Source organism: Lutra lutra, chromosome 4 (assembly GCF_902655055.1).
Source record: "Lutra lutra chromosome 4, mLutLut1.2, whole genome shotgun sequence".
Taxonomy (NCBI): domain Eukaryota; kingdom Metazoa; phylum Chordata; class Mammalia; order Carnivora; family Mustelidae; genus Lutra; species Lutra lutra.
Window position 1 is genome coordinate 182,139,993 of NC_062281.1, and position 14,549 is coordinate 182,154,541.

Sequence of the window (14,549 nt, forward strand, 5' to 3'; positions counted from 1 at the left end):
AATTTGGGCCTTCTGGAATCTTTGGAAATGAAAGAGACCTTTGAGATACCCTCCTAGGACCTCCCACCTAGCAAGAAGGCCTTGCTTTATTTGGTTCATGACCCCTTTGAGTATCGGAATGAGGCTTTGGGGGTCTCCTGAGAAAAATTCACTTTCACTTTCAAGACCTCCTGAAGCCCACCATCCCTCCTTAAGACCATCATGACCTCCAAGCAGCTCCTTGACTAGCTCTTCCTTGCTCACTCCTAGTGACAGGAGGCTCACTCTACTCGAAGTAATCCATTCCATATTTGGATATCAAAAATTCTTCTGTGGGGCGCCTGGGTGGCTCAGTTGGTTAAGCGACTGCCTTCGGCTCAGGTCACGATGAAGTTGTGGAGTCCTGGGATCGAGTACCGCATCGGGCTCCCTACTTGGCGGGGAGTCTGCTTCTCCCTCTGACCCTCCCCCTTCTCATGCTCTCTCTCTCTCAAACAAATAAATAAAATCTTTAAAAAAATAAAAATCTTTTAAAAAAAATTCTTCCAAAAAAAAATTCTTTAGAACCAGTTGCCTGAGCCTAGATGTAGCCTCGGGGGCCTCCGATCGCCCACAGTGGCCCTTTAATGAGATAAGGACAGAGATCCTATCTCTCCAAGTCTGTTGTTTCCAGACTCAACAGCTACTTGTTCCAGTCCATGCTCATTTTCATCCTCTGTTCAGCTTAGCTCCTGCAGGCCTTAAAGCCCTTTATCTTCTTCTGGGGCCAGGCGATGGCCCCTTCTAAGGAAGGCCATTTCTTTCTGGGGAGGAGGGGAGCTCCTGGGAGAGAGCCCAGACCAGAGAGACCCCCCCCCCCTTTCCAAGGAAGAGCCCCTCCAGCTTAGGAGACAATAGAAGACCTCTTCCAGATGGGTTTTGGTCCAAGGACTGCCGCTGTTTTCCCATGGGATCTTGGGCAGTGAGTCCCTGTCTCTGGCTACTTTCCCCTTGCCTACCTTATGCACAGTGAAGAGACAGAAGAGGACCATAAGGGCACTTGCAGCTCTAAGGTTCTCCATCTGGTGGGCCCTGCTCGCCTCTACATCCCAGCAATGCTCAGACTCAGGTCCCTGTGTAGTTGGTGCATGGGAAAACTTGGGTTCCATTTTTTGGCAGCCCTGACTTCAGATTCCAACTTCAGTTTTTCTTACTTGCTGTGTGACCTGGCAGATGCCCGTCCACCTCTCTGAATCTCAGACTGTCCATAACAGTGAGAACTGTATTGCTTACCCCACGGGAGACTTAGAATGAAATAAGTTCAATGTGTGTCCTCAGTGGATGTTTTCCCTTTTACCAAGCGTTTGCATTTTAAGAGAAAAGCCTCATTACACCAGAGAGAGACTCAGTAAGATTCTAATACTAAATTTGAGGCACTATTGAGGTGGTTTGGTTGAGAAGCAGTGGTTGTAAAGGGGACTTTTCTAATATCCCCAAATCCCCTAAAGACTTTCCTCAGTTCAGGGTCTCCCCCAAGACATTCATTCATTCATTCAGCAAATTAATTCAGCAAATATTTAGCGTGCGGATGCCCTCCGAGGGCCAACCAGACACTGGGGATGTGACTGACATTGGAGATGAGATAAACAGGAAATGAGGAAGGAGGTGGTTCTACTGGGGGTGATAAATGTCGATTGGGAAGATACAGGGAGTCTGAGAAGGACTCCTCCCCTACACCTAGGAATCAGGAGAGGCTTCCTGGAGGAAGTGGCCCAGCAGCACTGTGGAGGGAGAAAAGTATGTGATGGCCTGTGCCGGACACAGGACAGAATTGGACCTGGCAGCTGAAGGTGGGAGGGGTAGCCATCAGGTCATATCCTTGCAAGCCCCACTGTGACTTCCTGTGGGCGCTCCTGAGGGTCTGAACCCCCAGGCCACCACAGGGCAGAGGCCTGCCAGGGTCCCCTGCCCTCCTTCCTGCTCCTGGAACTGCTCTACGCTGTGCTGTGTGCGGTGTAAGTTTGCTTCTCTGGGGCTCATTTTTTTCACCTGTAAAATGAAGAAAACAAAAGCACCTCCTTTGAAGATTATTGTGGGGATGAAATGAGATCATGTGTGCCAAGGTGGAAAGCTTCCGCTGGCCCGGAGCGATGGCAGCGATCGTGGTTATTGCCATGTCGTCCTTATGTGCTGGGCCCTGCAGAGGGAGGAAACAGTGTGAACTCTGGCGTCTGGAAGCTCACCCCCTGCCGGGAGGGGAGAGCTGCGTACACGCGAGCACGCTCTCCAGCCATCAGCACCAACCTGGACTGGCCCTAAGAACGCGGGCTGATGCAGCCAGACAGGCCTGCACAGTCCCGGCTGGGTGGCCTTGTGCAGTGGCTGCCCTCGCTGATCTGTGGTTTCTTCCTTTGTTCAGTGGGGTGTCCATAGCCCCCATGTGAGCGACCGGGAGAGCAATGACAAGGTACTTTGGAAGGGCTAGCGGGTGCATCTGCTTCAAACTGCACCAGCTTCTGGGCCCAGGTGACCTGGGAAAAGATAACCCTCCCTCTCTGAGGCTTGTTTTCCTGCTTATAAGATGGGAAGATTGGCTACAAAAACATTCCGATGTGCTGGGTTTCTAGCAGAGTCAGAGAGTTGCTAAACTTGACTGGGTCTGTTTCACTGTGTGATCTCGGGCTAGAGACTTAACCTCTCTGAACCTCAGTTCCCACATCTATAAATAGGGACAATCTTCACCTCACAGGATTCTTTCGTAGCTTCCATTAGCCATTTATTCATTCAACAAATATTTACTGAGACCCTACTGTGTGCCGGGTAGTGTCTAAGAACTGGGGACACAGCAGCAAGTCCAATGGCCACGGTGTCCGGCCTCGTGCAGGTTACCTCCCAGTGCAGAAGACAGATGCGAAATGAGCTACCAGACAAACTGGGTCATTTCAGATGGGTAATGGGTAATGAGTGACGGGGTGGGTGGGAAGGGGTCCCCCGTAGCTAACAGTATGAGGGAGGGCCTCTGGAGGCCTGAGTGCAAAGGAGCTGGCCATGAGAAAGGGAGTCCAGAAAGAAGGCAGAGTGAGTGAGTATAAAGGGTTTGAGGCAGAAGCAAGATTCCCTGCCCCACCCCAAATCTGGAACATTCCAGATCCTCTCCTGGCAGCGGGTGGAAGGCAGCTGAGCAGCCAGGGGCGTTGGAGGCCTACCATCTCTCAGATGAAGAACTGCTGCTCACGAGGCAGGTCAGGGGGAGGGGGTGGGCGTTGTGGGCAGGCAGACCAGACCAGAGTGAGCAGAACGTCCTCTGAGCTGGCAGGGGTGAAGGCCTGGGCCCAGCCCGCTGCCCTCAGGCCAAGACGTATTCTGGGGTCTGGCACAGAGATCCTGGGCAATTCAGGGAGGGGTTTGGGGCAGGGGAGCAAGGGAACTTATGCTTACCTCCCAGCCAGCCTGAGTCTGGGTACTGGCCACGAGTGTCTTGGCCAGATCTGTCCACCCACGGGGCCAGAGGCTCTTTGGGATGACCCCCCCTCGTATGCACACACGCACACGCACACACACACACGGTTTCCGTACTTATGCTCATGGACTTGACTCCTGTCCAGACAGCTTTGTCATGAGCATAGAGTTATATCCATACACGGTCCCTCCTGGCACAGAGCCTCATTGAACATTGACTGTGTGCTAGGCCCCCAAACAGATCCGGGCCTCACCTGAGGAAGCTCTGTTTCTAGAAGGAGAGATTGGCAGTGATGGGAGGTCACAGTGGGACACATGCAAGGCAAACTGGTCAGTCCATGAGGGTTGCACACTTCTGCAGAACCCTCCAGGACAGGGTTCTGGAGAAGCGGGTCAGGGGAGGGGTGGCCTGAGCCAGTGTGAGGCAGGGGTTCCAGAAAGCCTGGAGAAGAGGGTACCACCTGCGGTGAGATGGGGGAAGACGGGGCGTGTGTAACAGGTAGGGGCTGTGGTGTGTGCGCAGAGGCCTCGTGGGCGGCGTGAGGCCTGCGGGCCGTGAGGAGCCATGGGGGGGCTTTGAGGCAGGCGGATGACGCAAGAGATGCAAACCCCCACACGGCCCAGACACGAACGCTTTCTCTCCCACCCACATTTCACGTTCCTGCCAGGCCTGCCTCGACATCCTCCCCCACGGAGACACACACCCTGTCGCACCACCAGGCAGAGCTGCAGAAAACTCTGAGCTGGCTTCTAGCAAAAGCGTCAGACGTTTGCCCTGCCAGCTCGCCAAGGGAGAGCCGCAGGGCGCTCTGCCTCGGCCGGGACCTACCTTTGTCCCTGCACGCTGGGCAGGAGCATCACTGTCCCTGCCTGTGGCAGGTGGCTTCCAGCTTGGGGAGCACGGCGGCTGGCATCCTCTCACTGAATGCTCCCAGCAACCCTGCAGGGAACAATCATCAACACCGTTTTGCAGCTGGGGAGACAAGCTCCAGAGAGGTCAAGTGACAGGCCCCAGGCCACACAGCTAGAGTTTGACATCGTCGGAATCTGAACACAGGTCCACCTAACCTCTAGATGTGTCCAGTGGCCCGTCCAGACTCAGGCACATGTGGATGTGCATGTCGCCTTTCCAGGCTCTTGTGGAAAATGTGGCAGGCAACCTTCAATGACAAATTCTTCCAGAAACAGGTCGATCAACATGGAAAGCTACTTAGGGCCCCAGTGCGTGCCCACCTGCCCAGGGACCCTGCAGCCTCTGTCGGGTAAGGTCGGTGGTGGGACTGACCACCTGCCAGCCCGCCAGCCCGGGGCAGTTCAGGGCACAGAGCTGAAGCCCGGAGCTCGGACTCTGCATTTGCATTTGCAAATAAGGCAGACAGCCCTGTCCCCCCCAAACCCCAGTAGGCTAACCCCAGCTGGCCTAGCTCCCAGGACATGACAGCTGAGGTCCCGGGGCATGGCCCTGTGCCCAGCTGCCTGCGCTGCTTTTCTCCAGTCTTCTCCCTTCCCTGACCACAGAGAAGGCTGCCTAATGTGTAACGTAGGGGGAAAAGCATGGGCTTCAGAGTCCGTCAGAACTGGGGGTACAGCCCAGCTCTGTGACTCCTGACCAGGGGACTTTGGGCATCGTCCTTAACCTTCCTGCTATGTCAGCTTCTCCTCCTTAGAATAAGGAGTGAAGAGTATCTACTTCAGTATGACTGAGACAGGTAGGAGTCGGCTACTCCCAGAGCTGACTCATAGTGCTGATTTTCTTTTTTCTTTTCTTTTCTTTTTTTTTTTTTAAAGATTTATTTATTTATTTGACACAGAGAGAGAGAGACAGAGAGAGAAGGAACACAAACAGGGGGAGTAGGAGAGGGAGAAGCAGGCTCCCCGCTGAGCAGAGAGCTGATGCGGGGCTCAATCCCGGGGATGCTGGGATCATGACCTGAGCCGAAGGCAGAGGCTTTAACCCACTGAGCCACCCAGGCGCCCCAAGTGTTCAGATTTTCTTAAAGAGATCTTTTCTCCCCCAATTACAAAAATAAGTGTTCATCATAAAGATCCAAAAAATGCAGAAAAATATATCCTGTAGAAGGCAGGCGTGCCTAGTGGTCCTGCTTCCCATAGATAACCCACGTGAACGTCTACATTTCATCTTTAGTTTTTACAAGTGAGGTTTTTGTTGGGCAACTTGCTTTTTTTTTTTTTTTTTTAACTTAACAATATGCCTCAAACCCCTTTTCCCATCTGGACAAGAGGCCTCCTTTGTGATCAGTGCGTGGCCGTCCACGCTTTGCGTAGGCCTTAAGGCTTTTATCCAGACTCCTTTGAATGGACGTTGGAGGTGGCGTTCAGATGTTGGCCCCTGCAGACGCCGCCGCTGGGATGTCATCTGTTCATATGTTTTTATGCATGTGGGTATAAATGTCTGGAAATGGAGGGGCCGGGCCGAAGAGTATACACATTTTCGTCTGTAACAGGAGCGGCCCAAACCCCTGCAGAGAAGTGGTAGCAAGCAACGGGCCCCCACAGATCTGGAAAAGTCCGCGTCTCAAAATCAGGCGAATTTACCCACCGCCTCCACCACCCCCCACAGGGACTCTGGAGCCATCAAGAGGCGTAGATTCCAAACGCGGAAGGCGCCTGGGAGGTCATCTCATCCAGCTGCACGTTCCCCCTACACCTCCTGTCCCCGCACCTTAGGAAATCTCCGCACTGCACCCCTGTGCGGCTTTGTCTGGCTTTGCTCAGGGCCTCACATGTTGGTGGTTTCACTCTTGGGCAGCTCTAGTCGGCCTTCTCCCAGCTTCCACCCAGGACTCCTGCCTTGGTCCTCAGCAACCCACATAGAAAGGGAAGAAGGAAGAAAGGAGGAGAGAAGGAAAGGCCAGGAAATATTCAGGGTTCATGCTGATAGTCTTCGCATGGACGAAGAACTTATTCAATCCTCCTGAACCCTTTGGAGGCAGACACTGTCGTTATTCCCACGGCATAGATGAGGAAATTGAGGCTGAGATGTTAAGTAACTTACCCAAGGTCACACAGACATTAAGTGGCAGAGCTAGGGTACAAACTTAGGCCGTCTGGCTCCAGAGCCCACACCTGTGATGCTACACTGCTTCTTCCGGTGGGAGCCTGTGACTTATTGAGCGCTTACTGTATACTCAGCTCTAGGCTAGTCAGACTATGCATGTAACCTCTGATTTATTCTATACAAGCACCTGGCAAAGTAGGTCTTACTATTTCCTGTTGCAGATGAGGAAGCAGGCTCAGAGAAGAGAAGCAGCTTGGAGGAGTCGGCCCCCTCCCCAACCCCCGCCGGGCAGAGTAAGCCCACCAGGGTTCTGGTGCCTCTATTTGTCTCATCCTCCTATCCATCCTGCTGGAGGATGTCAGACCTGGGCCTTAGCACTGTCTAATCAGAATCCCAGTTCCCCGGGGAATCGGCCTGAAGAGATCGTGATCACTTAATACCATCCATGTGCTGATTTATAGGCAAAGCCAGGGCTCCTCCTTGTCACCTGTGCTTAGGACATGGCGACCCTCTCCCTCCCTGAGGGGGTTTTGCCTTGGCCTGGCAGGGACTTCTGCTCACCGGCCTCGCCTGGGGCCCACGAGGGCGCAAGCCCACCAGCTAGGAAGGGAGAGGGTTGGACTAAACAAGGCCGCAGCACTCTAAGGCTCCGTGTCAGGGTGTTGGGACCCAAAGAGTGCCGAGAACATCTAGAGAACAGTGGGCCGGGTGTCCCTGGGGCTTTGCTTGGAGGTGGGGGAGGCTAGGCTCACCCCGCTCAGATGCCAACACCCCAGAGCAGGGGGCAGGACACGAATCCTGAACAAGTGACTGAGCATAGGGGTGAAGGTCAAGTGGGGGAGGGGGCAGATCCGTGTGAGTGAAGGAATGCGTGGGGTGCAGAAAAGGGAGACCAACCCCCTGGGCAGCAGAGGCGGGGAAGGACAATGAGGTCAACGAGGAAGGGGGAGTGTAGGTGGCATGGGGCCCCAGCCCACAGGTGCTGGGAAGGGCCCAGCTCACAGCCTCCCTGGGCACTGGGGGTGGCAGCCTGTGGCAGGCCCATCAGGGAGGCCCGTCCGGTGCCTACTGGCTGAGGGTGGAGCAGCGGGTTGGAGCAGCACCTTGGGCAAGCGGCCACCCGCCATCCTGGCTAGTTTCTTCCACATGGACCGGAGGAGATAACGTTATCTGCCTTAGGTGCTTTGTGAGGCTGTTGGCAAGGTCTAGCGCGAAGAAGGCAGTTTGTCCACTGTAAAGTACCAGGCTGGGTCAGCAGCTGTTGTCGTTACCCCAGCAGGAAGAGGCCCCGTGCCTAGGTCATCTCGGTGTCACTCCTCCCCACTGCAGGGAGGAGTTCATCCCAGGGAGGTGCAGGGCGGGGGGGCAGGGTCACGCCTAGGCCACAGCGGAGCTCTGGACACCTGGGCAAGGGAGGCGCTGGCAGGCAGCAGGTGGATGGGAGGCCCAGGCTCTAGGTGCTGTGCCCCCGGGTGGGGGCCGGTCCCATGACCTCCTCTTGGGGCTGCCAACCTGTTGTTTGCTCAGGAGGCCACCTCCTGGCCTGGCTCCGGCATCCGGGTGTCTTGGCGCTCAGCCAGCACGGAGTGAGGGTGGGGGCCCCATGTGCCGCCTTCCTGCTTACCCCCTCTGCCCAGCCTGGAGACTGAAGCCTGCTCCTTCCACTCCCAAGGGGGCCCCACCAATACTACCTCTTGGTGGTTGTGGGACCCTGGCCCATCTAGCAACCTCTCCGAGCCTCGGCTTCCTTATTCTGAAAGGCTGTGACAGTCCCTCCATTAGGGTTGTCACTATAAGGACTACATGACATCACAGCGCTTGGCATCCCCACCCCCACATTCCCTCTTGTGTCCTGGTAGAGGGCAAAGGTGCCTGGGGAAAGGAGGGCCAGGAGTGGCCATGTCTGTGTCCCTCCCCTCCCTGGGCCTGGCCTCAGAAACTTGCTCGCTGGGCTGCCCCTGGCGCCACCTTCCCTGGCATCTTGGCAAGGCCAAGGGCAAGCAGAGTGGGGGTGGGCCATGCCGGGTGGTTGAACACTGGAGACAATGGGCCTCTGTGGCCCACAGGGGAGGGGACAGTGTCAGGGAGTTTCTAGTCTCCGGTTTCAGGAGATTAGAGTCCCTTCAGACCTGATACCATGGCTGGGAGACAAGGGAAGCCCCCACACTCCATCCAGAGGGCCTCCCTCAGGGGCGTGAGGACCCACAGGAGTAGCCCCACACACCTGCTTTTCCTCTGTGCCCTCTGCATTCCCCCACGTCAACTACCAGCTTGGGAAACCATTTGGTTTCATGGAGCCCAGGGAGACTCAAGGGACCCCGGCCTCCGGTGGCCAGCGCCGGGCTGGGCTGGACCACTCAGGCGCTGTGCTGGGCTAGCCCCCTCCCCACCCCAAGTCCCTCTCGGCCCTGTGTTCGCTGGCCAGCTGAGTACCCGCTCTGCTGGCTGGTTTCCCAGCTTGTGTGTGTACTGTCCAGCACCTGCCTGGCTGCCCTGCTTCCAGTTGTAGGTTTCCGGCCTTGATGGTCATATGTCACCTGCTAGGGCCACCAGAGCCTCACCCCTTTAAGAGGAACTTTAAAGCACGAATAGTTCACCAGCCCCCAAAGCAGGTAAAGGGAGCCCCCAGCAGAGGGACGGTGTGCAGAGACTCAGCAGTGAAACACTGCGTCTTGTTTGAAAAACCACCTGCAGCTGGGCCAGGCTAGGCCAAGGCCACTGGGGCAGGACAGGAAGGGGGTGTGTGTGGAGATGAGGCTGGGACAGTCAGCAGGGGCCACTCCCACCCGGGGACCTCCATCCAGCAGGTCTCTTTGGGAGGCCACAGGGCCGAGTCATACCCAGAGGACAGCCCAGCCACTGAGCTAGTGCCCTGGAAGGATGGAGTTCTCCAGGAGAATGGCTAATATGGCTAATAATAATAATAATAGTAATAATAATAATAGCAAATGCTTCTCTAGTGCTTCCTCTACTCTGTGGCTCACAGCAGCCTTATAAGGAGGGATGTTATCTCTCATTTTGCAGAGGAGGAAAAAGACGGGACTCTCCTACCAACTCTCCAGCTGTGGGGGAAGCAACCCAGGAAGGCATCTGGCAGCTTTCCTCAGCCTTACCTAGCTCCCTCCACTGTGCCTCAATCTGACCTGCCCTTTGGCCGTGGACAGACCCACCCTGAGATGCCCCCCCCACTACCCCAGTGTGGCATCTGGAGCCCTGGACTGATGGAAGGCCTGGGTTCTGGCCCCCAATCTGCTTCTGCTTTGCTGGATGACCTTGAGGTGGTGGTTTAGGCTCTCCGAGCCTTGGTTTATCCTTCTGGGAATTGGGGATCCTAGCGACTGCCTTATCTCCCACTCTAGTTCCGGTGAGACTCCCAGGAGGGAGCAGATAAAGAGCACTTTTGAAAAGTACAAAGAGCTGTACTCACGACAGTGAGATTATTATTGTTACCTCGATGTGGAGATAAGGGATGGGAGGAGGAGCCGTGACGGTTGCCAAGAAACCCGGGAGCTGTCAGCAGCGGCTTCCGGCCGGGCCCATCCCACTCAGGAGCTGGGCCACGGGGCCCCTCCTCCACCCTCCATTCCGTCCCCCACCCCGCCGCTGTGCCCTTTCTCTGGGAGAGATGGGTGCTCCAACACAGTGGGGAGCTGGGGCCAGCTGGCTGGCGGCCACATACCTCTAGGCCCTGAAGGTGACCCTGGAATGTGCCTGGTCCAGACGCCAGCTTGGCTCAGGCTTTCTGTGTGACCTTGGGCAAGTCACCTCCTCTCTGGCTGCCCACTTTTCCTGTGTCCAGGTGTCCTGTACCTGGAAGCAGGTATCCAGGCCAAACAGGGCAGGACTGGATCTAGGCCTAAGAAAGATGCTTGGTGGTGGCTGCCAGGCCCAGGGAGGGCTGGGAAGTCATTGGGAGCCAAGGCTGGGTGACTGGACTGAGGTCCTGGGCTGAGAGCAGCTATGATGTGTGTAGTGGAAGAACCTTGGGCTGGAGTAAAACCTCTGTTCTGCCCTTTCCCTGGTGTGACCATGGACTTGTCACTTAACCTCTCTGAGGCTTGGTTTTCTTTTTTTTTTTTTTTTTTAAGATTTTATTTATTTATTTGACAGAAATCACAAGCAGGCAGAGAGGCAGGCAGAGAGAGAGGAGGAAGCAGGCTCCCTGCTGAGCAGAAAGCCCGATGTGGGGCTCGAACCCAGGACCTGGGATCATGACCTGAGCTGAAGGCAGCGGCTTAACCCACTGAGCCACCCAGGCGCCCCGAGGCTTGGTTTTCTTATCTGGAGAAAAGGTGGATAATATCCCATCTCACCAAGTTGCCATGGTGCTCAGATGAGATGATAGACTATAGAGTGCTGTGCAGATATGACTTTGGTCGTGGCATGGGGAGGGGAAAACAGGGGAGAGCTCCCCATGTCCCAGCACACTCCAGGCACCTCCCAACTGCTACACATAGGGAGAATGCAAAGCATTTGAAGCTGAGCTAGGCCAGAGGGTCAGGGAGATGTGCAGAGAGGTGCTGAGGGTCAGACTTCATGTGAATGGAATGGTGAAGACCAGGAGGAGACAAGGGTAGGCTAGAGATGGGGGAGGGATGGAGAAGTTCAAGTTCAGAAGAGGGAGGGAAATGGCCAAGTTGGGGGAGGTCTGTAGAGGCAAGAGGTAGAAAGGAAATGGAAGATCGGGGTGAGATGGGTATGAGGTGAGAGGGAGGCTGACAGGGGAGGGAAAGCAAGGGGACATGGCATGGGAGTGGGTGGGGAAGAGGCAGGCTGAGTTTATTCATCCTTGCCAAATTATTTATTGAGGAACTAGTGTCTACTCAGAGTCAGTAGAGTGTAGCATTGGGGCACCTAGACTCAGATCCTCTGCGTTTCACTTACTGTCGGTGTGATTTTGGACAAGTTACTTAACCAGTCTGTGTCTTAATGCCCTCCTTTGAAAGAGTGAGTCCAAGCAAAGCAGTTAGAGCAGAGCCTGCCCGGGGCACCTGTGCCCAGTATCAGCCTTAGCTGTCCTTGCTGTTACTGTTAACACTGCCTCCCTGATGCGAGCGGCTGGGTCCGCCCAGGCTGTGAAGCTCAGATCTTGGGCTCTGGAGGGACACACCTGGATCCCAACACCTGCTCTCCCTCCTTCACTGTGTGACCCTGGGCAGGTTAACACACCTTGCTGCACATCAGCATCCCCGTGTGTGAAGCAGGCAGCTTTCCAGCACCTGCCTCCCTGGGTTGCTGTGTTAATTGAGTGGAATCCTACAAGGCACAGGTGGGCTGTGGCTTTCGTGATTACTGTCCTTCTGCTCCCTCAGGGCTGGGACGGATTGGGGGCAGGAAGGGTCCAGAGCCTCCTGCTCTGTTCCCGTGGTGGAGCCCCTCCGGTCTCCTTGCCCTTTAGGACCTCAGCAATGACCTTGTAGGTGGAGGAGTTAGTTGCCTGGAAGGGGGAGGGAGCTGGGTACTGACTGGGAGGGGCCCACTCTAGCTAGCCAGGAACTAGAGAGTTGAGGGCCTTGGGGCAGGGTCCCCCGTGGAAGTCAGATTCCCCCCACCTTTGTCTTGAGACACCTCCCCAGCATGAGCAGTCTGGCGTGGGATGGGTACCTGGACATGGGGAAGCTCAGACAGAGGGTTCTGAAAGGGCAGGATGTTAGGGAGCTATTGCGGGACTGACCTGCAGCGGGACACCATCTGAGCCTGGGGGCCTGGGAGGGGCAGACAGAAGAACACCACCCGAATAGCTCAATGGTGGGCAACAACCTCCACTGGGCAGCCAGGGCCACACCAAGACCACTGTCTCCATGTCCCCAACACTATGGGGACCCAGCTTCCCCGGGGGCTGCAGCCCCAGCACTTCCTGGACCCTGGGCAGCCTCTGTTCTCCATGCCCCTGGCACTGACCTTTCTCAGTTAAGGGCGTGGGCTTTACACTCGGGTTCTGTCTCCCACCTGCTAGGGGAAGTGGCTTCATCTCTCTGAGCTCCAGGGTCTCCATCTCTAAAAACAGGGATAAATAACGCCAGTGTCGCAGCACCGTGGGGAGGGTGTAAAAATGCTTGACCTGGCTCCAGGCCCATGACCCAGGGCTCGACTAAGAGTATTCCGTGGAATTTGCCTGGGCCATTTCTGTGGGCCTCCCCCTACTCCTCTGGGTCCCGTCTCTCCCCGGGTCAGCACGCCTTGCAACCTACAGGGACCGAAGTTCAGGCTATTTGCTTGCTCCACAAACCCCCAGTGCTTCCCTGCTGCCAACCTCCATCCATTCAAGGATTCATTCAATTATTTATCTGCTCGACCAATACTGAATGAGACCCTAAGTCGGGGACCCAGAGCTTACCATGAATGAATGAATACCGAAGAGTTCATTGAGTAAAGACTTACTAGCTGCCCAGGCTCTATGAGATTTTTTGGAAGCAGAGGCTGGGAGGGGTGTGTCACTGACTCCAGGTCACACAACAGGTAAGTGCCTGGGAACACCTTCCTCACACTGATGCCACAGCTTTCAATGCCACTGCCACCATCTCTGGTTTTCTGGATCAAGCACTGCTTAGTGTGGGCCCTTCTTTAAAGAAGCCAGCAGCCAGAGAGGCCGAGAGGCATCTGATGTGTGCGGCGGGGCTGTGGACGGCTCCTCCGGACCGGTTCTCCCACGGGAGAGGCCGGGCTGAGGGGAGTCAGCGGGGGCAGGGGGAGGTGGCTCAGAGGGTCCTGGGGTCTCCTTCCCCAGCCAGCTTCCTGCAGACCCTCTCCCTTTCAGGGTGTGGCAGCTCCAATTCTGCCTGACTCAAGCTCCCCGATCCTCAGCGGCCTGAATGACTCACTCTCTCAGGACCAGCCTCGCTGGATGGGACCCAGGCGGGGGTGCAGCCACGTCAGGGTGGCCCCAGGCAGCACAGGGAAGCCAGGCCTGCTTGCCCTGCCTTGGGCTCCCCGGGTCCCAGGAGCCACTGGGCACTTCCTCTCCCTGACCCCCAAGGTGGCCTCCCCAGCAGGCTTTCTAGGGTGACGGGAGCTGACTTCACCCTCACCAGACCTGCTTCCTTTCCTCAGGGAGAGGTGTGGGTGTGCGCAAGGAGGCTGAACTCGGAGTCAGGCCTCACGCAGCTGCTGGCTCTGCCCCTGACCAGCTGTGTGACCTCGGCATGCCTCTGGGTCCCATCTATTAAGAGGGAATGCCAGTGTGGTGAGGAGTCTGTGCCCTTAGGCCTGGAAAGAAGGGCTTGACACAGGGCCCGGCACACAGTAGGCCCAGTGGGTGTCTACGATTGTTATTGTCATTGAGAACAGCAATAGCCCAAATGTTCTCTCCATCCTAAGGCTGTGTCTCCTCGAAGGCCCAGGGAGGGGTCTATAAAGGTTGAACACCCTGCTTAGGATCGAGGTCAGAGGACTCAGCCCTGTACAACAGCCCTCACTGCCCCTGCCTCAGTCTACCCATCTTCAGAATGGGCTGTGGATGTCCTCTTGGCTGGAGTATGTGTGTGGGGGGGAGGGGCTAACATAGAACATGGGGAGAGACCCTGTCCACATCCCTGATCTCTGGGGAAGGAGAGCCTGTTTGGTCACCCTGCTCCAGAAGCCTCTCCTCTCCCTCTTCCTGGGGAAACCAGGACCCCCCTCCTTGTGAAATCTGTCGCCCAACTCTGAGAGCAACTCTTCCTCCCAAAGTCCACCCATCTCCCAGCTTGGGGCTCACCCTGACCACAGACTCTGTCTTCCAGGAGGAGTGATGGGCAGAACCAGCGCTTCCCTCAGGCATTAGACCTGCCACGCGTGGACTTGGTTCCCCCCAATCCTGCTTCACCCTACCCCAAGGTGAGTGTCCCCTCCCCACTGCCCCTGCTCTGGAGAGCCCTGGGGCCCAGAGCTCATTAAAAAGGACCACTGGACAGGGGTAAAATGTTCAAGCAGGTGCTGCTTAAGGTTAGCTCCACAAGGGGATGCCAGTCCTCACCCCTGGGTGGGTCGCGTGGCTCTGCTGGGGAGCGGGCAGAGCAGCTGGGAATAGACCAGCTGACCACCTTCATTATCAACATCACCGTCGGCCTCCTCATCCGAAGACTGGGTATGATGACAGCACCCCGCATGGAGCTGTCGTGAGGATTAAAGGAAA

The 14,549-nt window shown here is 56.1% G+C and overlaps 1 protein-coding gene across 1 annotated transcript in view; it reads left to right on the forward strand.

The window, feature by feature from the left end:
• Positions 1–14,549, forward strand: part of RAP1GAP (RAP1 GTPase activating protein) — a 49,448-nt gene that overhangs the window by 7,418 nt on the left and 27,481 nt on the right. Inside the window, 1 exon segment of the mRNA XM_047727515.1 lies at positions 14,158–14,251. Within this exon segment, the coding sequence (XP_047583471.1) occupies positions 14,158–14,251 (94 nt within the window).